The 26,975-nt window shown below is 39.2% G+C and overlaps 1 protein-coding gene across 14 annotated transcripts in view; it reads left to right on the top strand.

Annotated features, from left to right (window-relative positions):
- Positions 1–26,975, top strand: part of DMD (dystrophin) — a 1,840,970-nt gene that overhangs the window by 1,704,663 nt on the left and 109,332 nt on the right. For all 14 annotated transcript variants that reach the window (XM_045507265.2, XM_045507267.2, XM_045507235.2 and 11 more), the window contains one exon: positions 2,749–2,810. In XM_045507265.2, the coding sequence (XP_045363221.2) occupies positions 2,749–2,810 (62 nt within the window). The remainder of the gene's footprint in view (positions 1–2,748; positions 2,811–26,975) is intronic.

Here is a 26,975-nt window from a genome sequence, read left to right as displayed (position 1 = left end):
TTTCCACTTGTGCTCACTTCTTTCACTTAGGGCTGGATTGTAATTGAAGTGAAACTGAGTCTGCAAAGGTGAAACATAAATCTGTTTTTCTAGGTATTTTGCATTGCTTAAAAATAAAAAGGTTTGTGTGTTGGAGGGGAAGAAGGTCAAAGAAGATTGGCCTTTGGATTTGTTTGAGTTCATTTGTCTAGGTTACTCAGATCCCTCAGAATCACAAATAATTGGGAGAAAAAATGAGTACCTAGACAGGACCGGTAACTAGTAGCACACGAGTGGGGCATAGATGTGGGGGCTTAGAATTTCTTCCATCTTCCAGTAAAGGAAATTTTCATCTAACCATGGACTGATGGATTAAATAATAATTTCCAAAATCCTTTTGAGAATTTTTAACCACTGGAGGAAATCCCTTAAAAAGGTAGACATGTAGGTATATCAGCTGTCATGAAGTCTTTATTTTGGAGGGAGGGGGCTACATGAAGTTCTCATTCAGTCTATGTGGGATTCTCCTATCACTCGTGTGTGTAAGTTTCTCTTTTCTTTTGGGATTTTATTTGGTAGAAGTCATTTCTAGCCTGTGTTCCTCCGATTTGAAGTCCATTACCGATGGTGGCTTTTCAGACTGGTTCTCTCTGTCTCTGTCAGGTCAGGTTTATCAGCTCAGACAGATGTTTTTCTGCCCATCAACTTAAGATGCTACAGTCCTCACACATGTCGCAGAGACGGGAAGATATTATTACGCAGTGTGTATGATAAGAGCCTGTACATGTGGACACACGTGCTTTCCCCCTCTTCTCCCTTCCTCTCTCCCTGGTACTCACATATGCATGGCCTTTGGAAATGGCAGAGGCCTAAATGCAGGGTAGTCTCAATAGGAGGTAACCTTTCCTTGCTGGGCACTTGTGTACGGACTTGATAGTCTCCAAGCTAAAAAACGCTGGAGAATAAGCAACACTTTTTCCATGAAGCTGCAAGCTGCAGCCTCCTTGTGCTGTGCATATCAAGTACCAGTCCCGCCCACCCCTTCTCCAGATCATAAACCAACGTGAACATGGGGCTTCCTAAAACCCCCTCAAGCATGGGCTGCATCTTTTGCTTTTCTTGCTCTGTAAGACCTGGATGTCACTCTGGTACATTCCCTCCACGGAGAAGCACTGGTAGTGCTCCTCAAACTCGAATTGTCTCTGCAGAAAAGTCAAACAGAAACGAATAGGTTTGGAAGAGACTGAAACACTTTCTTGTAAATTTCTTCCAGTAGCCTTCATTCAATTACTGACTGGTAAATATCAGAGGGCTAGTCTCTGAAGTTGTAAGTGTGGGGAATTTCCACGTGTTTTTGTGACATTTGTGATTGTGTTATATTTATCAAACCACAAATAAATGTTTCTTCTTTTGGCTTATTTTCCTTAAAAGAGAGAATACACATTGAGTGTTGCTTTTGCCCTCTCTGAAGGATTTTAGGCGTTGCTTACTTACCACAGTTGGATCCACGTCTATATTATAATCAACTAATAAAAGCTTTGCTTTTAGTGGGAAGCAATTTGAGGGCCACATAATAACAAAAATGACCACATGTTGTAAGCCAGGAGGTGTCAGTCACTTATCTGTATCACCCCATCCTTTAACGCCCCCAGGTGAGCAGGCTGGCCCCAAATTTCACAGCGAGTAGGGCGCAGAGCCAGAATCCAGTCCTAAGATTTAAAACCTATGCTGAGGTCACTTGACATTGTTACCTCCCCAAACGCCTCTTTCTGTGTGAGGCGTCTGTACTTTCTGCTCCCCTTGAAGTGTCTACATTTAAGCTCGCTCTCCTGTCTCCGTCCTCTCTCTCCCCTCACAGGTGATGGATAGGCCCTGCTTATGAGTACTGAAATATCATTCAACGCTGCATTTTACTGCATCAAAGCCCAGTCATGTAATCCCCAAAAACTGGAAATATGATGCTGTGGTGATTTATGTAGATGGGCCAAAGTAAGGAAAAGTATATGTAGTTATCTCTCCCGGGTTTATTCACATAATGGAATGAGGAACAAAGGTGTTCTGTTCTTTTTGTGGCAGGCACTGATAGCCAGCAACCACACTTAGCTAAACTTCAAGAAATGGAAGAGAAATGTGAATGCTTCATTCAGGCCCAAGTAAATGTAGGAAAATGTGTAGTGGTGTTACAGAGTGCTGAGTTAAAAAGACATTCTAAAAGTAATGGGAAGAGGAAAGGTATGATCTACGAGTCGGGCAATGGATATACCTTAAGCTGAAGTGAAATATAGCCATCATGGAGATGAAATCTGGATGTGGGGAAGAAAGAGTAATGGAGAAGTATCAGGGACAGTGAAAGCTGAGGCAAAGCAAGGAGACTTGTTTATTAAACTAATGTTCAGTATCTCTTTGACAGGCTTGGATAACACTTGTCAGTGTCCTTTCTGTATGTTCTGAATTGGACAGGTGAAAAAAATCCTGATTTTCTATGATTTGATTACGTAACAAGGTCATCTTATTAAAACAGAAGTGCAACCGACTTGTGGGTGCAAAAAAGAAACAAATACTGCTTACCAAGTAATGATCATACTGCTTTGCCCTTTGAAAGCAAAAGTAGAGGCCTCTCTGCTTGTAAGATAAACATTCATCACTACAGAGTGGAAGTCCTTTGACTTAAAGATGCCAAATGATTCAAAAGCATACTCTGCTTTTTTTCTCTTTTTCTCTACTACTCATTCTAAATTCTAAAGTCTCTCTTTGTGTTTTATGTTTTAGCCACGAGACCCAAACAACTTGCTGGGACCATCCCAAAATGACAGAGCTCTACCAGTCTCTAGGTAAGAACACGGCCATGTTTCCTCCAGTGAAATGACAGATGACTCTTAGGATAAAGTAGTTTGTAGCGTGCAAGTCATTTGTTGCCTAAATATATCACTAGATTGTTTAAGAGGTGAAAACAGCGACACCTTTCTATTCCAAAGTAACGATCAGGTTCCTTTTTTTCAGAGGTTCTTAAAAATAAGTTTTAGGATTTCACTGGTTCCTGAAAATTCAGTATATCTGAGAGGGCCGAAAAAGGTCTTTGTAGTTTTCTTTGCTTCCTAAAAGGACGGAAAAAGTACTTGAAATTTACCAAAAAAGATTTTTCCCCACGAAGAAGGAAAACTATTTCAAGTTGTTCTTATTGATTTCTTCCTTGTGAAACCAAGAAAACACTTTTGCCAAACCACAAATGTTGTGTAAGGGAATTTTCTGCCGTCACTCCAGTGCTCATAATTATAAGCCTGTCAGGTTATTAGGATGTACTGTTAAGTGATTTCTCTCTACTATGGCTTGTTTTGTGTTTGTGTGAGAGCCTGACAGCCCCCCTCTATAACTTGGAATTTTTTGAACAGATGCATGGCCTTCACAGAAGGGGATAACACCAGTCTTTTTAATGCTTGATGAAAGTCTACTCTATACCACTTTTGATCTCTTGGGAATAATCTGAAATGAATTCTCTGAGTTGCTGTTGTTTTAATAAAAAAAATCGTTGCTTCTCTACTAAAAAATTTTTACGTCTTTTTTTCGTGAATGGACAGATTTACAGACTAAAATGCACGAGGTGAACTCTAGGTTTAAAATTATGTGACAAAACCCATGGTAATCAGGGCACTCAAACATAAATTCTCGATATGTATACGTATGTGTGTGTCTGTATGTAACTATTACTGCCTTTCTGTCATAGGTTCCCCTTGGTTAATGAATTGTAGCTATAGAGACATAAAGAAATAGGGTAGGAGATATTAACCCCCCAAAATTGTTTTCCTAAACTTTTTCTACTTATAAATGATAGAAGTTCCTTCTAGAAAATCTGAAAAATACAAATGAAAAATACAAAAGAAAAAAAAAGTCACTTCTACACAGAGATATCCAATATAATTCAAGTAATAGTATGTCATTTCAGTCTAGCAGTAAGAGTGTGTGTGTGTGCGCACAAATGTACATACACACTTCAGAGTTTTTAAAGAAAATTCGGATTAGCTAATCTTCAAGTGCTACGTTTTCCCCTGTTACAGAATGTTTCTGGCTTTTAATGCTGCACTGTTTAGACCACAGGTGAAAAATTTGAATGCTTATCTTTTGGCCAATGAGAGAATGAGGCTTCATAGAAAGTGGGCAGCGGCTATGCTGGGGGAGCTGGTAGTCCTAGCTCAGTGCTCTCAATACATTGGGTTTTTTGAGAGAAACTAGAAATCTGTCAATAAAGAGCTAATTTAATCTTGTCCGTGGGCCTCCTGTTTGTAACCTCTTGTTTACACAGATTCAACCCACTTGTAATTTTTTCCACTCTCATCAGTGATCTCTAGTTTTAATATTTTAATTTGCTTTTATTTAAAAATTATGGTTATCATAGAATTAATACTTGTTCATATTTTTTAAAGTTTAAAAATAGAGACAAGCTAACAAAAACGAAGAAAAGACAAATCATCCGCAACCCACCTCTTAGAGTTAACTAATGTTTAATAATCTAGTGTATCCTCAAAAATTTCTTTCTATACATACATTTTTATAGAAGTTGGATTGTTCTGTTTTATAATCAGCTTTTTTTCACCTAAAGCTAATGTACCATGGTCATCTTTCCATTTCATTGCATTGTATACTCTACCAGCTTACTTTTAATTGCTCTGTAATAAGAAATCACAAACATGGTTGATAAAAAGCTAATTATGAACTATCAATAAGTGTTTGCACTTTCAATAGGAATGAAATATGCTTTTTATCATCATAGGTCAAATGTGGTGGTAAACTCAGAGCTGGTAACCTGGCATAATTTCTAACCTTGGGCAAACCACCTGACTTTGGAAGATAATGGAATTTTACAGTTGCAGGGAAATTTAGAGCTCATTTATTAACAGACTTTTTCTTTGATGAAGTCAACTCTAATTGTGATAATTTGCATATAATAAAATGCAGCCATCATAAATATTTGGTCAATTCTACCCCCCTTTGAAATAGTATTTTTTATTATCCTAATAACAAACACCTTGGAAATGAACTAGGTGTTGAAATTTATTTTTCGGCTGTCAGAAGTTAAATTTCCAATATTTTTGTTAGAGTCACAGAATTCTTGGGCTAACTTTTATTCAAATGGTGACACATCAAGAAACATTTTCCATTTATTGAGAGCCTGTTGTTTACGCTGTGCGTGGAACGTGTATGTACGCAACCATCGGGCTTGGTAGATGGTATCAACAGCCTTGTTTCACAGGGCAGTGAAGTAAGGTGCAGAGAAACCCTTATCAGGGCTATGCAGCCTTAGGTATGGCTCTACACTGGGATTTACCCCAGGTCTTCTGTTAGTGTTTGTACTTATCTCATTGATTTTATTAACTTAGTAAAGTACGTCCATGTAGGTTACCATGCACCTGTTACAAATATGTACAAATTGACAGTTTTGCCTATGGATAGATGGTTACTTGAATGGTATTTCTGGAGCAAACCACTGCATTTCTAGAAATACTGTGTTGGATTCCTGGACAGTGGACACTCTACTGTTCATAGGCACACATGGAATGATTGATTTAGTAGTTTGTTACATGTCTACATCCCTCAGATAACCTACAAGATTAAATACCATTTCTGCCCTTCCCACCTCCAAATTACAGTGTTTCACAGTTGAAATAAAAGTGTGACATACTGAAAAGAGCCCTTGAATTTCTTTTCTATCTTTCTGTATTGGCTTATATTTTTCCTCGGGAGGTATCCCTTCAGGTCCAAGTTGCCATTTTGAGCTGGATGAAATGGTGGGAAGCCTTCAGCTGCATTTAGTTCATGAAAGGTATCATGAAAGGAAAATCAGTATTACAGTCTGATGTGTTCAGAGTTTTAGACCACACTTAGGGCCCTCTCTTAATAGAACCTTGTCTGTGGTGACACATTGAAAATACCAAGAAGTTGCTACTGCCCAGCATACCCTCAACTCCAGACATGTCTCTCCTATAGCAGCTACGGTGGTTCACAGTATGGGTGAAATGTTACACGTGCCTAAGTGTGCCCACTTCTGAGGAGATTTCCATTCTCTACGTTGCCAAAATCTCCAGCCAGCCTATTTAGTACACGCTGTTTTCGTCCTTGTTTCCAAAAGCATTCAAGTGTTCGCCCCGACCTGTGGTGCAAACCTCATAATATTATAAACCAAAATCATTTTGTAATGGCTGAAACAGTAGCACTTGAGCATTAACTGATGGAAAGCTGTGATATTACTCGAAATGTTAATATTGGAGTTCTTTGGTTAATAGAGTTCTAGGTGATTGTCATTCTTCTTTTCCTGACTTTCTGCGATGAATTTATATTATTTACAATTAGCTATGTAGCCAAAAAGTTTCATCAGCACTCCCTACCCCATGCCTTAGTGTCCCTGCAGCTGTAATTCATTAACCAATAAGAACCTGTGTCAGAAAAGCAGCACCCACACACACCTACACCACACATACATATACCCGTACAGAATTTATGTTTAAGCCCTGCTTCCCGTAAACTTTATCGGGTAAGTTTAAACACAAAGAGATCAATCTCATGTGTTGTTAGTCTCTAAATATGTCCATTCACCAAAAAAAAAAAAAAAACTGACCTAAAAATTTTAGTGGTAAAGAAGACAAAATTAACTTTTTTGATTAAAAAAATATAAAAGAATTCTTTTCAGGTTCTCAACAGATCTAAAATGGCTTTTTTTGAGTGAGCTTTCATCAAATGTTAAAAATATTCGATTTTCCCTTGATATTTAGGCTGTGTACCCATTAAAAAATTTCAAGTTATGAGGGGAAAAGTTGTCAGGCTCCCACACAAACACAAAACAAAGCGTAGTAAAGAAATAATTTAAACATTCACAATGACGACCTGACAGTCGTTAGGAATTTGAGCATTGGAACGTCTCCAGAAAATTTTTTACGCAACATTAACGATTTGGCAAAAGCATTGTCTTGTTTGCACAGAGAAGAAATCAATAAGAACAACTCAAAAACAGCTTTCTTTCAGTATTTGCTCTGACTGCCCCCGAGGTGGTGGGGTGAGTGGTATACAGAAAACGAAATTTCCTGTGCCGACTTTTGCATGGACTTCAGTATCCTTATCCTTAGAATGAAGGCTATTGGACAGAAGTGTCAAAGAATTTTTGTTCGTTTTTCTCTTACTTTGGGCTGAAGTGGAGCGGATTGTTTTCAGAACTTGCTGTGATCATAATTTTTCAAGAAGTACCTTTGGCTGACTCTGCAGACAAATGGATTTCTGAAAGTTTAATCATTCCTATTTTTAAAGATGTACATTTTGGACAAAAAAAAAAAAAAACAACAGGCAGAAGATCCTGCCATGCATACCTGTCTTACAGACAGAGTGAGACAAGCTGTTATCAAGTGGGGAGGCTCTCTGGAAATATAACTGTCGGGCCATCTATTTGATGTTGAGAAGGCATATTCTTCATCTTTTCTTAGAAGTAATAATGTGCTCCATTCGTGAGGTGAATTTCAGGTTTCTATTAGCATCTTTACAAACGTAATGGCAAGATTGTTGTTCCAGTCAGTTATCGTGATGATTTAAAACCTAAAGCTTTTTAAGGCTTCAAAATGTGTTTAAAAATCAGTAGATGTTAGATGGTAATGTGCTCTGGAATTTATTTTGAAGTAGTAATATAATATTGATTTACATGAAGTGCCATTATGTGGTAAGAAGCCTGTCGTTTTCTCACTATTTATGTCTAGGTTCTTAAGATCATCACTGAAATTTTAAGTAAACATTTTTCAAAAAAGCACCCCCCCCCCACACACACATATAATATGTGCTGCTTAAAAATGCTTTGAAAAATATTTCTTAGTCTGTCTCCTTGGGGGTATATTAATTATAAATAAATAAGATCTTTATGTGGTGCCCTCCATGGCTTCTTTCGGACCAACAGTGTGAGGTGGTTACAAGAGGGGTACCAGCAGTACACCACAGGAATAGCAGTTTGCAGAGGAGATAGAGATTTAAAAAAATAGGATGATGTGAAGAGAGAATCAGTAAGCTTCAGAAGGTTAACTGACTTCATTCCAAACCATTTACTAAAATCCAGATGTGCCGGATAATCTGACATTTCTTATCCCAGTTTCCTTTTCCTTCTTTGAAGCCCCTTCACCCCTGGTTTTTTCTTTAGAGGTTTGGTTCCCCTTTCTTCCTACAAATCTGACATTCTCCAGAAAGATGTAGCCCCTCTTATCTGTTGCCCAAATTTTGGAGTCCAGCTGTTCATGATGCTCACCCAAGTGATGCCAGGGCTCTCGGTTTTCCTAAATGAACTGAAGAATGTTTTAGGAATTCTTACGAAAAGTGATCTTAAAAATCCTTGTGATTTGAAGGCAGTCCATCAGCACGTGGCCCCTAGGCTCACGTCTGTTGCCTAAGAAGAGCTTCAGAATGTTAGAATGAGGACTCAGTTTTAGAGTCTGATGGTTCTGATGGGTCTGAGGCTGATGTGATTCTTCTAGGAAGTTAAGAGAACCACTCAAGTCAAGAGGCTAAGAGCTTCCAGTTACATCAGTATCGTTATTAATAAGTAATTGCAGCTGCCTGGATAGAGTTAGAAACACTGCCATAGAAATCCTGTACCGCTTTCTTCGGTTTGCCAGGAGGAAGGAAAAGAAGTTAGCTTATTCGCCCTCTCTTTCGATAGGCTTTCTCCATTCCATGAAGTGTTCCCTCCTGAGGGTGCTCCTCAATTAGGAATGACGACGGGACTCTGAATGACTATGAATTCCTTCTGCATTGGGAGCATCTCCTAATGCTTTTCTCAGCAGATTTTGTAAACTTAACTGTTCCCAGCCAAGCTCCTCAATATTTACCATATTCCTTTCCTTGTCTTTTATCTCTAGTTCTTTAAATGCTGCTAAGCATTCAAACCTCCGCCTTTTGATTTTTTTGCTACCATAATACCTTGAACTGAAAAGAATATCTCAGTTCAGATCCCAGCTTGGGTGTGACCTTGAGCTAGTCCTTTGCTTTGTCTTGGTCTCAGATTTCTGACTTATCAGGTTGGGCAGCAACCTTCTACCTCTCAATGTCTGGTTTTAATTTAACTTCTGGCTGGGTCTGGCTTGGACTTATGAATGCTGTGCCGAACTCCCCAATTTCTCTTTGTCACCACCAACCTGGAAGATATGAATACTAGGATCATCACGTTTATAATTACTGTACTTTCATTTCTGTCGCACTTTACGGTATGCAAAGAGTTTGAAGAAATAACCATATTCTATCCTTTCACAGCTGTAAATTAGGTATATAGCTGCCCTCTGACCTGGATTTCTGTCATTTTCAGTTTCAGATCTTCTTTCCTGCCCTCCATTTGAGTAGGCTCCTGGTTTTGATTTGGCAAATAATGCTACCGTATCAGTGGATGGGCCAACTGTTTCTTCCTGTCTATTTGGAGTTGAGCAGGCTGGGGTGCAAGACTTGCTTTGACTTATTCCTACTGACATACGGCTAGAAGATAAGGAACCAAGTCCAGAGCACACATTTTATGGCTTCTAGTTTGCTGTTCTCAAAGGAATATCCATTACTCGTAGCTTGATTTATAAAACTGCTTTATCAGCATAATTAAGCTATGGAATCTCAAATGACGTTCTTTATTCCCTCGCTGACAAAGTTAGCACAGGAGATTTACTCAGATTTGCAAAATAGAAGACGTAAGACATTAAGGCTGTTATAAATGTTCTTCCTTTACTTCTGTCCTGCTTATAAAAGAGAAAAGAAAAATAATCTGCTCCTTTAACTTCAGTTAGGATCAATTGATTGTCCCCATTTGTAAAACAAATGTAATCTTCAAATCAAAATTTATGGCATTTTAATGGGATATTCTTTTAAATATTTTTCTTGTTCAAGCGACTTGATTTAAAGCTTCTAATTGAAGAACATACATAAATATTTCTGAATTGCATCTTCCAAAGCCTATTTCGGAAGGAAACTCCAAAGGCTTCTCTTTCAGACCTAGACTGGTTTACAGTTTAAAAGAGCTGACAAATTGTACTTCCCTTGATCTAAATAAGAGGGGCATTAAGGTTACACCTGCAGCTGTGAGAAAAGTGCTAGATGTGTACAGTTTTATGTAGCTGGGTCTGCAGAAGACGATTTTTGCACACGAAGGAAAGGCATCTAAAAACGTGTCTGCTCTTATTCAGACATTTCCAATATTTCTTTTTTAAGCGCATAAGTCTGATTACCTCTGTACGTCTCTCGGGAGCTGCAGTTTTGCTGGAAAGAGATTCAGAACAGTCAGAACACTCACATAAAATAGATAGTGAGTTTTTAAAGTCCATACTCTCCACGGTAGTCATAAAGTGACCTAAAAATATTCTGAAAGACTCTTTTACGACATAGTGGATGAGTCATTAGCTTATTTATGAATCGATGATATTCTGTGAGAATGTTTCAGAATTTGGCGTTCCACAAAGTCTTGATCCCTTGCATAACTCTAGGGAAGTCCTTGTGCCCTCTCATAAACTGGCACTTATGTAACTGGGACGTGTTATAGACGACCTTGTGTGTGTGTGCGTGCACGCATGTGTGCAAATATATTTATATGTTGACGTATGTATTTTTTTATCAAGCATTAATTTTGGTGGGAAAGTACTTATTTTATATTTTGCTTTCTAGTTCTATAAAGGGGCTGTCAGTTTTAAGGTAGTGCTTCTCAAACTCGTGAAGCGCAGTCTTTTTTAAATACACTGTACGTCACAGACTTAGGAGGCTTCATTGAAACTGACTAGTAAACAGTCACATTGCACATAAGGCACCGCACTAGTTCAGCCACACTTGACCTAGTCTGTACCTTATTCTGTCAGATGAATCCATTGATTGTGCATTTGGATGTCATGGCGATGTCAAGGTGCTATAAAAGTTGTTTATCACACTCCCAGTTTCTATGGTTGTGAAAGACTACTTTGAGTAGCTTTGTTCTAGAGCACTTAATTTTTAAAAATATAAATGTAAAATCAAGTGACCTTGGGTAATTAATTGACACCAAACAAGAACACTAAAAAAATGTTATTTATGGGATTTTATATTTTGCCAGTTAAGTCAAGTTCAGGCAAAGGAGGGATCTATCGTCTTTCCCATTTCATAGGCCTCCTTAGCGATAATTTCAAAGGCCAAAATAATAGAATCATCCAATACAGGAAAGGGCTAGGTTTTAAGTGGCAGGGTCCTTGCTGCCTAGTTTAATGCCTCCTCCACCCCTTGAATGTAATGTACAGAATATGATAAGTTTCCAAACAAGAGTTTGTTTTTATCCAGAGCATAAAATGTGGTATGTATAATCTTTACATTATGTGATGAATTCAGTGGGGAACTGAGTGATTCTGCTCTGACTTAACATCACTTTGTGAGTTAACGAGAGGTCATGTGACTTTGAGGCTTATGAAGTGTGTGCTTTTGAAATTCTGGCTCCACCACCTGTTCTCTGTGGCCAAAGACAAAGGCACTAACAATTTTGAACCCCAATTGTGTGATTTAATAAGCAGTTACGATGGTACTTACTTTGGGGAATGTTGGGGGGTTAGTGATAATATATGTAAAATGACAAAGTGACATAGTAACTGTGCAAGGAATTATAATTGCTGTTGATGATGATGGTGACAGTCTACTTATTATTGGTGTTATTGTCATATACCATGTCCCTCCGTATACAAAGGAAAGAAACATGCCCAGTAATTCATAAGTAAAAAGAAAGGAGAAAGCTTGTAAAATATTGTGGCCTGCGAAAAAAATGCCCAAAACAGAGTAAACACCTTAGAAATGATAGGGTGCTATTATGGTAGGGACGGGACAAGGTAAAGGCTGCATAAGGATGGATGAGACCCTAAAAAGCTTACATGACATGTTAAAGGTTTTGATGGTGAGATTTTTGACTTGGGTAATGTATCAGTCACGGTCCAGTCAGAAAATGGAAACCACTCTAGTTATTTCAAACAGAGGGAATTTATGCAGGAGGTTAGTTACCCATTGGTGGAAGAGCTAAGAAGCCAAACAGACAGCAAGGAGCCTCTGCTGTACCCAGGGCTGGAGGGACAGTGCCAAGAGGTGGCCCCAGAAGCCAGAGCCATCAGCTGGAGCTAGAATCAGTGGCCAGTTGGGACCACTGTGGGAGGGGCTGTTGAGAGGGAGCCAGAGCCAGGAAGGAGACACAGCTACTACCAGAGCTTTTGCTGAAGACAGAGAGAGAAAGGGAGAAATAGCCTGACCTTTCCCGCTGGTCTTCTGCCAGTGATTCCCATTGGCTTTACTTACTCAGAAGCCAGTTGAAAGGAGCAGGAAAATGCCGTTCTCTGTAACAGAGAGCAGAGCAGGGGAAAGGTCAGAGAATGGGTCTGAGAACCAGCAAGCAAATGGCTGAGGTACAGGAGACCCCATGGATGGTGATGCAGTCAACCATCTGTGCCAATACGCAGGAACGGGAAACACAAAGCCTTACAGCTTCCGATAGGATTTTCTCAGTCTGAGATAACTTAGATGAGGCACTAAAAAGGCACACAAGATTCAAAGAACACTGACGAAAAACAAGGAAAGAGGGGGTAGCAATAAAAAAAAAAGTTACCCGCACAGAAGTCCAAACTAAGAATAAGCTCTCATGCATTTGATTATAGTACTTGCATTATTTATAGTTGTTTATGCTCAAGTCTCTCAAGACCAACTAATGAATTTCTTTAAAGCCGGAGCTGTCTTCCACATCTTTGTCACCTGCTCCCAGTGCATGGTAGCCTCTGAATAAATAAATGTTCATTGAATAGCACACAGTAGAGCAAGGGAGAGTGGGGAAGAGGACAAATACCACTCAAGAAGACAGAAAAATATAGATGATGTTTTCCTAAGGCACATTATTAAAATGGCAAGAGGGAACTCTATGGAGAGATGGAGTTCTTTGCAAAAAGTAGACGATAAAGCCTCATAGTAATAAAATTTGGAAATATCAAGTAGTAAGTTGTAAATTTTATTGGCAATTTGATATCTTAGCCAAACCAGGTGAACTGCTATCCTGGAATTAATTTTGTCCTAAAAGGAATAACAAATTGATAATCAAGGAGATAAGACCCTTGAAAGAAAGTGTCACTGTGGATTTGGAATTTAAATAACAGGGAAAAGAAACACTGAACACTATTTGATGTGCTGATAGCCACAATTATTCATTGGTTCCTTGACTCAGTAAACTTTTAAGAATGTGCCAAACATTGTGAATCCTAAACTTTAGGACAGCAGGCTAAAAATATTATGGAAAATAGGCTTATTAAAGGTATAAACATTTTTATAGTAATCTTATTTTTCTGAACAGTGAAAGATATATATACATTCCAGAAATTTTGGAAGATGAAGTTAAGTGTAAAAGAAAACAAAAATCACCTTAAATCTCAGCACCTGGACATAACCACCATTTGACTTTTAGAGGGTTGTTTCTAGTCTTTTCCTCTATGCATTTTTATATAGTTGTTTGAGATAACATTATGTTTATAACTTTGTATCCTCCTTTATTCACTAAATGTCACAAGTTTTCTCTCATTCTTAACAATTCTTCGGGGAATGTTTTTTCCAAGCTGCATTTTTTTGGAATACCACTTTTTAAAAATAAATTCCTATTTTTCAAAAATTAATTTGTGACAAAGGAAACTCAAATTCATGTGGAATTTATGGAAATTAATCTTTAAGAGTCTAGAGACTTATTATATTCAGGCTTCTGAGAAGAAAGCCAAGTCAAAGTGTTAGGATACCTTCTGTCCAACAAGCTACTTGAATACTTAGAATAAAGTCAGTGTGGTCAGAAATACGCAGTCAGTAATCAGAAGCTTGATAAGTAAAGTTTATCCTATGATAAATATAGTTGATAAATTTAAGCGAACACTTTTCAGCACCAGTTTTTTAATGCATAGCATTTCTTTTGCAATATATTTATGGCCTCAAGGGGACAAGTCAGCTATCCTTGGAAACTTTCAATATTACAGAAAATTTTTTGCCTTCTTAGCAAACAAATTTAGATAGAAACTCAACTGTATGATGAGTTTTTTGTAAGTTTTAATTGTTTAATTAAAAAGTTAACTGATATTTGAAAATTCACTTACCTTTACCTATCAGAAAGAGATTGGCTACCAGAACGAACACTCTACCTTCTCAAAACATTTGTGTTTATAGTGATCATATTCTGTTCAAGGTTAATTTTCACACTGTCAACTAAGGCTTGTATCCTCTTGCTTCAGTTACATTTTCTAGCCAAGGTGCAATGAAAGAGTATGGAGCTAATAATATTTTCCACAGTTGTTTCCAATTTTTTCCATCACTCTAAGCAAAACTGTGAGGAACATCTTTGAGCATAAAGCCTTTCCATATTTGATTCACCCAAGTGCAGTCACTGATTCAAAGGATAGTAGTGGTTTTAAATTTCTTAGTGTATACATATTATCTGAAATTCTCTCAAAAGGTTGTGTCCATTTACACTCTTAATATGTGAAATTGCCCATCTAACTATTGCCCTTGCCAGCGTGGAGCATTATTTTTACTCTTGCAGTTGTAAAATAAAACCATCTCCTTGTCAGTATTTGCATATCTTTGATTACTAGTGATCATGAACATTTTCTTTTAAATGTTTACTGAGCTTTCATCCTCTTTAGTGAGTAATGTAAAAGCAAAACCAAGTTCACCAAACAAAACTCTTCCAAACTTGTCTGACATAATAGAAGCTTTTTTTTTTCATGGTGTTGAGGGACTCTTGGTCATGAGAGACTCCTGATAACAACAGTACAGTTTTTGAATTACGCTTTAGCTTTCCTCCAAGCTACATGAGCCTAATCCCTTTATCCATCCTCAGTGGACCTATTATCCACCCATTATGTTAGATATTCTTATTCTCTATGCCAACTCCAGTTTCTTCACATTTCCTTACATATGCAGAGCCCTAAATTATGGTGGTTCTCTTGATAAAGGAGTGGCCACTGGGTAGAGGAGGAAGGTTGCTTCCTGCCTCTTGAGTGATGGAAACTCATCCTACCATAGTTATGGACCATTTACTTTTACAGTGCCTTGTGAGGCATTGATTTTTTTTCCCCATACATATGGAATACTTAGAATATTCCAGGCTCTGCTCTGAGTAACAGGATACAAAGAAACATAAGTCACGATCCCTGTCCATCTCACAAGCAATGGACTCTGTGATGTGATAGAAGTCCTTGCGTCTGAGGGTGACGGGCACAGTACCAGCTCTACTTGTGGCCAATGGGGGAGTGCTCAAGTTATTCTAAGTCCCTTCTGTCTTTGGAATCCAAATGACAACCATGTTTTCTTTTGTTGCTGATGTGTTAGTTTATTAATGCCACCATATACCCATTTTGTTTTTGAAGGCAAATTTAAATGTCTCAGGTTGAAATGACTGAGGGTTTAAGTTCAAGCTAACACACACACACACACAGAGAAATGTAAGTTTCATTTGATTGACATTGGGAAAATGTTGAGTCTTTAGAAGAGAGACATGAGGGAGTCTGTTCTGTTTTTAGGAATGAGAATTTGATGGGTTGGTTGAAGGATACTGACAGACAGGAGAGATTAGTTATTTTACTTTGTTTTGCTTTGTGGCAGTTGAGGTGATGAGGGACTTAGGATAGCAATGGGGAAAAGACATGGGGCATGACTTGAGAAGTTTTCTTCCCAAGGTACAATTGCCTGAAAGTAGTGACAGACTGGATAGGTTTTAAAGAAAAGACGGGGGTTATAAGATGCTTTCTAGATTTTCAGCCTCGATGACACAGAGAATGGTGATACCACTGCACAAAGAGGATATTGCAAATTGATTGGGCCAGTAGCAAGTAGATCATAATTTTATTGATTTTTGTACTTATGGATTTATTTATATAAGCTCATCTTTTTATAAAAATTTACTTGGGGTGGCTCCTATAAGTATATGAACTTTCATACCATAAGCATGTATTTCTCATTAGTCTTCTCCAAAGCCCTGTGATGTATATTACTGTCTCCAATGTACAAATGAGGCTCAGAGAATACAGGCAGTTTGTTCACATAGCATAGCTGGGACGTAAATGTACTTTAAACTCCAAACTCAGTGATTTAGTCCCCGAGCTAAACTTTTTTTTTTCCTGGGAAGTGACAGTGGCATTTTGAAGAAGAAATACCTTGAAGGCTTCTGGAAAGAGGAACTAAAGAAATATTTCAGAATCATCAATGTGATAAAAAGATTCCTTGCGTTTTTACCGCACTTTACACAGGAAATCCTGGGGGCAGGGTGAGGTTCCTAACTTTTACTGAGGAAGTGTATATCCTGGATCTGTCTGTCCTCGGAGCTTTTAAGATCCACGCAGTCTTCACAGCAGCCCTCAGAACAGGTACTATTATTGTTCCGTTTAGCAGTGAATACGCTGCAGCTTAGGGAAGTTGACGTGGCTTGCCCGAGCACCCTGACAGACTGCTTCATGATTGAGTGGCTTCAGTGTGTAATAGATTTGAGTTTCAGTCCTTAGGTGTTTGGTTTGCTTGTCTGTAAGATGGAACTGAAGTAACAGTATCAAAGTTGGAGGTATTCTTTGAGAATGGATGTCTTTATTGCTAACACACAGTAAGCACCGAGAAATGGTAGTCATCGTTACTGTCCTTTTACTGCAAAGTCAGCTAGAACCCACCTAGTTTTTTCCTCTGTCCATTAGTTTTTCCATTATACGGTAGTATTCCTGCAGAAAAAAGCAGATGAAACGAAGAATTTGGAAGAAATCACACAGAGAGAAGTATGGAAAAGAAAGATTTAATACTCAGTCATTTTGTTTTACAGTGACATGTACACATGATTTTTTTTAAATGAAACGCTACAAGAGGGTAGTATGAAAACCAAGTCTCCCTTCAGCCCTGGTATCCGTCCCCCAGTGTCACTCTCCAGAGGCAGTTAATAACCTAGTTCTCTGTTTCCTTCTGTAGATGTTTTATGCATATACAAATGTGCGTACGTATAGATATGTCCTTTCTTACACATTGTTATCATAACAGACACAATGTTCTGTTCTTGGATGCATCACCTTTTCTCTAATTAAACTAAAGCTTTTTTTTCCTGTAGAAAACAGCCTGCCAGATTATGAATGAAAATGTATTATATGGAGAGTTATGTTAGTATTTTTTCTGAGACAAAAACCCAGAAAGAAATATAAGAAGTTTAAAGTCAGCACCTAGTGGCCTTTAAGTCAAACTAGACAGCTATTCAGAACTTTATAAATGCTAACTCTTAAAACTTCTAAACTGAACACAAATCTTTACTAAATGGAGAAATGAAGATTATCATCAGAAGTACAGAGAAGATGAATTGTTTTATCTGCTGACACACTGAGGGGCGTGCCTGGGACCTGGCTGCTTCATTCAGGATTTGGATCACTGATGCTCTTGAAAAGAAGTGTGCACATCCTCACTTCCTGACTTCCTGTTGGAACACACTCCACTTCCGAACAATCGTGACTTTGTGTGTCAGGATGGTTTAGAAGGAGCTGAATCTTGAAAACTTCAGATCACAAGGTCTCGAAACTACTCTCACAGGGGGAAGATTAGTCCTTGCTGGCTTCTGGGAAATTTTGGGGTTTTTTTTTCAGATTTAATGTGAATGTGTCAGATACTGGTCTGGGTTAAAGAAATTCATGCTCTCTGTTCAAATGGAGAGCAAATGGGAGCCCTTAAGCCGAAAGAGTAGTTTCAAAGTCCCGCTTAGAATGAGCCTTTGTATTTCGTTCCCTGGCTCCGTCAGAGAAAGGATGCTGCGATGAGGGGGTAAGTGTTCTTACTACAATCAAATAAAATAGTCAATAAAAGAAGATGGGGCAACATAACAGGAAAATGATGCTTCTGGTTCATGTGCCTGTTTAAGAGAGTTCCTCAGCTACTCTATTCATCTATCTGAAGCACCCCTTCTATCCAGGGAAGAGAGGAAAAAAAGAGAAAGATTTAGCTTCCGGTCCTTGTCCTTCTAACTGACTAGGGAACCCAGGACAAGTTACAAAAAACTTCCTGGTCCTTAGCTTTCTCATTTGGAAAATGAAGAGTTAAGATGAGAGAGTTCTAGTTCTAAGATGCTATATCATTTTTTTATTTGATAAAAATTATTTTTTTAAAAATTCCCCAAAGAATACTCATAAGGAGTAGGTATAGATAAATTAAAGCTACCTGAAGAATTTAATTCCTGGTTGCCCAGTAACCGTTAAATCCCTCAGCAGTCAGGCAAGAACCACATTCCTGCCTTGAGACAAGATTTAGTCTTTTCTGAACTTACCCTCCAGCTGTGTTCCAAAAGTTTATTTGTAAGTTAGTTGCTTACAACTTGGAATAAAATGGTATAAATGGTAGTTAGGTCCTCAAGTCACAGAATCTACTTTAACCCTCCGAGTGCCTGATGCACTGCACAGTGTGAATAGAATGCAGCTCTTGTTTCTATGGGAACAGAATGCTTTTGGGGTAGAAACTCACATTGCTGGGGTTTATTTCTCCACTCTTGACGCTTCTCTGGACAAGAAGAACTGGACGTTTAATCATAAGTTGGTCTAGTCGCCTTCCTGGTCACTCTACCACCCCGTTGACCTCTCAGCTTCCCTCTTTCTGGTCCTTATTTTCCTTTGTATGAAGGGTTCTGTGATCTCTCGGCATCCCTGCCCCACGCTCTGTTCCCTGTCCTGCATCCTGGTCCTTCTGAGAGTACTGCCCGTCACCCTCATGCTGATTAGAATTAAAACACACCGGGCAAGCAAGGACCCGTGTCTCCTGTAACAAAGGCGTGAGGAAGGCCATCCAGCACTTTGGGTGTCAGAAAGATTTGGCTTTAAATCCAGGCTCTGAGATGCAACCTCAGGGAAGTTACTAAACATCTCTTAGCCCCGTTTTACTGATCTTTAATGTGGTTGGTAGCATGGAGCTCAGGGCATTATGAGGACCGGCTGGCATCAGCTGCATCAGCATCTGCCTCTAGGCACTCTGTGAATGTCCGCGCTTCTCCTCTTGTCGGCCGCCACTTCTCTGTTTCTCCTAGACTCTACCAGGGATACTTGAGTACAAAAAGGGCTGAAGTAAGAGGCACCTACGTTTTTTTAAAGGCTGCTTTAAACTTGTTCCCAGGTACTTTTGTCCAGGAGTCAAAGGAGAATAAAGGCTGGGTCAGATACAATTTAAGCTGAGATAAGAGGAGAAACAAAGAGGTAGAGAAGGGGGAATGGTTCCTGCCTGCTGTGCAGTAGGAGTCAATAAAAAAGGGATGGGAGGAGCCTGGACATTACTACTGAAAGGGGAAAGGGGGGCTCTTACTTGTGTGACTTCAGAGCCATCTATTAGATGTACAGAGGGACTCAGAGTCTGCCTAATTCTTGGACTGAACCCTCAGACAGGTCAGGTGAGAGAGGACATGCTTTGTATCAAGAAGCTTCCAAATGCATCAGTTTTGAGGAGATAAAGAACAGTCTTCTCCCACTAACGTGAAAATTTCATTTTTCGATTCAAATGTATTGTCTAGACACGTAGACGGTTGAATGTGGATCTATCCCTAAGGCATCCTTTCTTATTAAAAGCAACTCAGTCTGTGTCAGGGGACAAGGCAGTCCATTATCTAATGAAAAGCTTCTGCCATTGATTAATTTTATAACAGCTGCAGCTACGTGATTGGTCTTTTTTTTTAAAGAATGATTTACATATTAGCATCTTTATCAGGATCCTATCACTAGCATCTAGTCTCCAGAAAAAGTAACACATAAGTAACACATAAAACTGAAAACAAAACATTATTCTCTGCCACATGCTTCCTTTTTATAAACATCGTAGTATAACGAGGCTTCTGGATGCTTGGGCAGTTCTAGTCATAGTTCCTATTTCCCTCCCCAACTAGAGTGTACAAAACACAGGAACAAGCAAATTTTACTGTGTTCCTAGCCACTTAAATGTCTGTGTACTGTCTTGGACCAATTATTCATGCCTAAGGATTTAACAGATTATCTTCTTCCACCTCTCAGGTAACAATGACAATAATAAAAACCCAAACAATTTATTTTCCCTAGTAAGATTAAACAGTGAGTAGCAACTTAAGGCAGGAAACGTTACCAAAAAAGTGTTTTGCAAAAGGTTAATTCGTTTTTTTTCCATACTGATTAAGGCCAGATTTCCACTGCTGTTCATTTTGGCATCTATTTTATTCACAGTGGTATTGAGGGGTGGGGAGGGAATGTGGCCCAGAGAAATGAGAGAGAGACAGACAGAGGATGCAAGTCATTTTCAGTCAGAACCTAAAACTTATACTATCAGATAAAAGAGAAACTACCAAATATTCATCTGAGTTTTAAGACCTTTGAATAGTTAAAAGTTACCAAAGCTTAACATTTTTAAAATAACAAGAGAAGAGCGATAAACAAGGAAAGATATGAACATGTCTAGAGAGTTAATGAAAAATTAGTTACTTGTAAGTGTTCACATATACGTAGACATTCATTTCCAGAGGAATAACTGATGTTTAGGAATTCTAATCCTCATATCTGGGCAGAATCAGACTTGTGATAGTCCCATTCAAAACAAATGTCTAGTTAGATGCTCTGCAGATCTATTTATGTCTAGAAGAGTGTCTTAGCCATATAAACTCTCAATTTTAGCATTGTTTTAAACATTAAATTACCTGTCAAGCTGTCCTGTATCAGTGGCACCAGCTGGGAGCCAGAATGGGGAATTCTGTGATCCAGGATCTCTTTCCAGCTTAGTTCTTCACACCAAGGAGCATTGCAAGGGAAGGACGGTGGTCTCTCTTTAGTATTCTTTATTGTGTTGCTGGTAGTCCGATTAATGTTGTCAGTTAGAAATACATTTGCTGCAAGTAACAAAACATCTGAGCAGCTTTATCTTAACCACATAGGGGTTGATGTTTTCTGTATAACAAGAAGTCTGGGGACAGTAGAGGGCTAAGGAAGAGTTCAGTGATGCCATCAGAGATCTGGACCTCTGTCTGTTCTGGTATATTATCTTTAGTGAGTGACCTTTGACTTCATGGGTCCTTGTTGACTGCTGCCGCTGAGGCAGGAAGAGGGGAAAGGACCTTCTCCCTCTGAGGCTCTTGGTCTTTGAGTTTGGAAAAGGAAACCCTTCCCTGCAGATATCTTCTCAAGCCTTGACCAGAACCACGTCTACATGGCTGCCCCTGGCTGGATTAGAGAAACTGAGATCCTCTGAACTTTGTAGTAGTTAAAGACCAGGCAGAAAGACCTTGAAAATGAGTGTTGAGCGAACCAACCTACAGAATCTGCCACAATTAAATATGGCTGCATCATCTTTTTAGATTACAGACATTCTTTCCAGACCACCTTTGTTCTTTCTCCATTTATTCCAACTCCTTTGTGTCTTGGGAGAGTCTTGATATCTTTGTAACGTGTGTTTCAAAAAAGAAGCCCAAGCTCAGGCCATAAGGAGTAAGCAAGAGGATTACTCCAGTGGTTCACCCCGAACAGTGGGAAGTGATATTATCTGAAGAAAAGTCAGATGTGGAATTCATGCAGGAAAACGGATGTGAGGTGTGAGGAGGGCCGTGTCTCAGGTCTCGGGGGCGGTTGAGCCCCTGGGACATGCCCCACCAAGTGTGGATCCTTGGCTTTGCGCAGGCAAGAATTTAAGTGCGAGCCACAGTTGAGTAAAGGTAGATTTATTTAGAGAGATACACACTGCATACAGTGTAAGGCAAGAGAAAGGCAAGGAAAGAGGTGTGGGAATTGGGTGCTCAGGTTAAAGTAAAAGTAGGTACACACTCCATAGACAGAGTCTCCAAATACGAGGGAGCAGGGGAAAAAGGGCCACCAGGCATGGTGTTGTCAGTTTTTCTGGGCTCGGTAGCTTCCCACTTCTACAGGTGGGACAATTCCAACTGCCCTGGGGAACGGGCTGGGACTCCCAGGCGTTGGGCCACCGCCCATTCTTTGGCCTTTTGCGATTGGCCGTGGGGCTGTCATGGCGCCTGCAGGCTTGTTATTTATCACACTGTTACAGTGAGCAGATAATGAAGCTCAAGTCAAACCTCCTACCAACTTAATCCTCAAGGCCAACTGGGGGTTGAATATCCACCATTTTGGTGTTAAATTGCTGTCATTCCTTGAGTGGCTGTGCCCTGCCCCCTTCCATCCTGTCTCAGAATCAGTGTCACCAACAGCTTAAACCTGATAAAAATAGGGAGGTTCCTTTCCAAATCTCATTCAATTCATACCATTTATTGAGCATCAACAGTTATTGCCCTCAGGTGACAGTGATACTAAACAGGACACAATCTTTCCAGAAGTCTCCTTTCCCTCTTCTCATCTTTTCTTCCTCAAGTACAAGAATGAAAGATAAAGCTACTTCTCTTTAGAGCATTCACTTTTATCAGTATTGCTATAGATTTTGTTTTTGTTTGTATAGTATATTGAGTATTGAAACTAATCTTAAACAAGGGTTTGTGGGCTAACTTAGAAATTAATCGCTGTTTCATAAATAACATAGCTCATACGCAAATTTTTCAGTTCCATTAACCTTAAAAATATTCGTTGGAATAGTTTATGTCGTGTTGGAAACTACTTTTTGTGGCTGATATATGAAAATACATGGCTGTCTCTTTGCAGTGTTATGTTTCTGTCTGTACAGAAGCATGCTCACATAACCAGAGTTTCCTATGTGTATATTGCTTGGCACATCACACACACCCAGGAAATACATAGTGATTTTAAATGTAAGTGAGTAATTTATCTTTTTGTTTTCCCCAGTATTTTAGAACCAAGAATCGTTAACCCCCGAGCTTAGTAGACAGGCACACAGTGGGTGCTTATATAAATGGTAATTGATGATTTTAAAATGTGTAAGTCATTGTCACTTCCTGAAATACAGTAGGTATCCTAATGAGCGGTTTTGGTTCTGTCTTCCCATCCATTCTTGTACTGGAAAAGTAAGTGTATTGAGGCAATATTTTTGGTGGCACAGTCATTTAGTTTGAATGCATTAATAAAAGGTGGAGTCCAAAGAATTAATAGCTGAAAATTTTTGGAAAACCCAGTAAGAAATGTTTCCACAGAGTAATCTTGAGTGAAAGCCAGGTAACAGCTAGTTATTGGAGAACTCGACAGCAAAAGGTTTGCCGTAGACATGAAAGAGGGTGGAAGTCGATTTCTTGGAAGAATAAGGAGTGGTCTGACTGAGGCAGGACTTACGAAGAAATGCCTCCTGGGCCTGAACTAGTAATTTAAATGACTGAAGGTGGCTGGGTGGGAACTGGGGCAACCTGAAAAGCTTCTGTTAGGGCTGAATGGGCCTCAGCTTTCCCTATTGTCATGCAAGAATGTGCGTCTCTAAGTTGTTCCAGAGCAGCCAGACACGGGAAAGCTCCAGATTTTTAACTATTGGCAAATCATTTAACAATTTTAAACACCATTACGTGAGCCAAAACCAACCAACCAAACAAAAACAAAAAACAGGTCTGCAGACTAAATTCAGCTAGTTTGTGACTTCTGTTCTGTGGTTACTGGAGAAATAATTGAAAGAGACTTTTCAGAGAATGACCATATGTTGAAATCTTAGAAGATAAGAGTGGAGAAATAAGCGAGCTGAGGTGAGGCCAGGGTGGGAATGTTAGAGTTTAGGGAAATCTGGTTGAGGCGTTCTAAAACTGGAAACAAACAGTAATGAGGCTAACATTAAAGGAAATGAGGAAATTTATTGCTGTTTATTTTTATCATTAAAGTAAATTTGCCACAAATTCCCCAGCCGGGAGAAAGGATGGTAGATTTGAAATAAGTAGTATCAACCACATTACCAAAAAAGTACGTTTTTCCAGCCCCCCACAAATAAGGCACAGAATTTTTTAAAACGTTTGTGAATTTGGATATATGAAAAACTGTACAAAGGTATAAAAATTAAGTAACATTTGGTAATTTTTAAATGTCTCATCTTTATTAGAAAGAGTAAAATTTAATTAAACTGTCTCTGTCCTAGAGAATCTGGGATGTGTGTTCATTTATGAAGCGAGAGTGGAAAGATTGGTTAGTTAATGAAGTTTAAAAGAGAGCTGGAGACTGGGATAACTTTATAAGTTTGTATAGTTCTGGTAGTTCTGTCAGTTAGTTGAGTTGCCCATGTTAGGACTGAGGAAGTGACCGAAGGTTCTGAGTCAGAGAAAGGCGATAATATTGTTCATCCCAGAAATGAGATTGGACTGTGTGACTGTAGTCTCTGGTCAAGGAGGAGGCTAGCAGGAAAAGAGCCTTGGCTTGATCTGGTGTGCTTACAGCTGGAGCAGGAAGAAGGTAAGATGACAGGGAACGCTGGTGAGAGATTGAGGATCAGTTTAGAGACCTGGCTGATTGAAGTTCCTTCTGCTGATAAGGATGGCAAATAAGGAAGTGCTTAGGTAGAAGAGCTTTTTCAATGAGTTGACTGAACAAGAAAAGGCAGAATATGGAATTCAGGAGGTAGGGAACGAAGTTAAGGATTCACATCTTTTAAGGGGGCTGACATGGCACGCACGTGATCCCTCAGATTTCAGTGCCTTACGTCACTCCCAAGATTAGTTACTCCTGGTGCCCCCATGTCGGGTGTGGCTTCTCCTGAGATTAAACCTCCAGCTTTTCATCAGGGTGAAGCGGCAGGTGGCTAGGGTAGGATGCTTGGCTGCGTGGGGTAGGGGACAAGATACTGAGGGCTCTGAAGACTTCTAGCCACTCCCTGCATTCTCAGCCACCACGTTACAGCCCTCAGAAGAACCCGAGGCCTCTAATTTCTGAGACCTCTTGGCTGCATAAATAGGTGTGCCTCTTGTTGGTGCCCCCACCCTACCCCCAACCGCCCCTTCTGCCCCTCCCATTAATTTAGACTTGGGATTTCTCTCCTAAATCGGCTACCGGCAGGTCATCTTCCAAGCTTCCAAGGTATTGTCATCTAATCTATTGTCATCTCCTCTCCAATTTTGTCTCTTTTCTTTTAGGTAGATGTCACTTTTAATTCTTTTTCTATCATCCTGGTAGTTTCAGAAATAAGGACTCTGTTCCATGTGCCATGTTTAACTGGAAGTCCCAAGACATAAATCCTTAACGTGACATTCAGGGCCCTACAGTGGGCTTCCCTCTGCCTACCTGGTGGGCCTTGTCTGGGGCCATTCTTCCTCTTTGCTCTGAAACTTTAGATATATGGACCCTCTTAGGATTCTTAATGGCCCACAGTCTTCTCTGCTTCAGGGCCTTTTTTGAACGTGCTGACCTTTCATCTTGCTGTGCTCTTCCTGTTCCTCACCTGGCTAACTCCCATTACCCCTCAGATCTTTGCTTAAATGTCACTTTCTCAGAGAGGCCTTCCTGGTTGGTGTTGCCCTACGCACACACTGTCAGTAAGCATTGAAAGGATAGATGGAAGGATTATGGCTAGATGGATGTCTTTATTTCTTTATTTTTTTGAGTAACATTGATTTATAATATTGTATGTTTTGTATGTACAGCATTATATTTCTACTTGCATATACCCTACAGTGTGCTCACCACCAAAACTTTCATTTCCATCCATCCCCATACAGTTGATCTTCTTTATCCAATTCACCTTTCCCCACTTCCCCTCTGGTGACCACGACTGTGTTCTCTGTATCTATATGTTTGTTTTTATTTGGCCCATGTCTTTAAAACTATAAACCAGGTTTGCTTAAATAGTCTTTTAAAATCATTATTTTATATATATTAATTGGTGGGCAAGATTTTGAGAATTAAGGTCCAAATCCTTTCTGATTTGAAGCTCAAGTAAAAAGAAACATGATGCAACAGTGTCCACATGAATAAGTTCTCCATTATCTAAGGGAGAATTCAGGCCGCAGAAGTGATATTTAAGATACACAGCCCCCCCCACCTCCAAAAAACCCCCCAAAATTTACATTGGCCATTTGTTACAGAAGCTGCTTTCTCAACAAACCTTTTACCAGAGCAGCGAACAAGGAGCAAAGCTAATTTGAATTTCAGCTCTTCCAGGAGAACAGTGTTGCTAAGAAGTGGTGAGATGGTGCTGAGGAAGGCCAAGCAAGAGGAGGGAGCCAGAAAGGCCTTGAACAACCCACAGTCAGGATTTTGTATTCTCTTTTATTTCACAGTTGAACTTCCCAGGTTTTTTTATTTTTTATTTTTTATTTTTGGTTTGGTTTGTTTCTCTCTTTCACAATTCTGCGTTTGCACACTGGTGCTACCCTGGATGCTTTATTGCCTCTTTTCATTTTTTAGAAGAATTCTAGAGGGAAACCAGTGGCAAATAGGAAAATGCCATTTCACATCTGGAAACATAACTTGATAGTAATTATAAATTCACAGACTCAGCTTTCTGTACTTCATACAAGTATGAATGTGTAATTCTTATTTATCTCTGTGTAGGTTTTTTTTTTCTCCATTTGAGTAAAGCTCAGTGTTGATGGTGAGGTTTTAATGAGTTCAGATTTTTTAAAAGGACTCAAATATATCTAAAAAATTATACACAAGTGTAATCTGTACCTCTTCTGTCTCGGCGAATTCCATAAAGATATGTTCCAGAAATCCTCCTTGTTCTTGAAGTGTTCTTGAAGAGGTCCCAATAATTCTGCATTGCAGTCTAAAACTTCTGAAGCCTGTACATCTTGGCTTCATATGCTTACAAGCCAGACTTGGTTTAAATTACTCAGTTTATCTCAAGCCTCATTAAGACTTGTCCATGGTTCTTGTCTGTTCTAGTGAGTTTGAGCTGGCAAGAATAATACTTGTCGTGAGAAAAGTCCATTAGAATGCTGTAGGAAGTGTGAGATGAGGAATCAGAGCTGTATTTTATTTTAAAATCTACCGCCTTCATATAATAGAAGGGGTGGAGAGGGAGACTGCCTTGTTTTGGCTTCTGTGGAAAATTTGGAAAACTACTAAAATATGCATGCAATAGTAGTTTAATTCACATTGTATGCCAAGCACCGAAGTTGGAACTATACCAAAAAAATCATACTTCCTCTCAGTTTT

This window comes from Camelus bactrianus, chromosome X (genome assembly GCF_048773025.1).
Source record: "Camelus bactrianus isolate YW-2024 breed Bactrian camel chromosome X, ASM4877302v1, whole genome shotgun sequence".
Classification (NCBI taxonomy): domain Eukaryota; kingdom Metazoa; phylum Chordata; class Mammalia; order Artiodactyla; family Camelidae; genus Camelus; species Camelus bactrianus.
The sequence above is the reverse complement of the archived record's forward strand: the minus strand, read 5'-3'. Positions and strand labels throughout refer to the sequence as shown.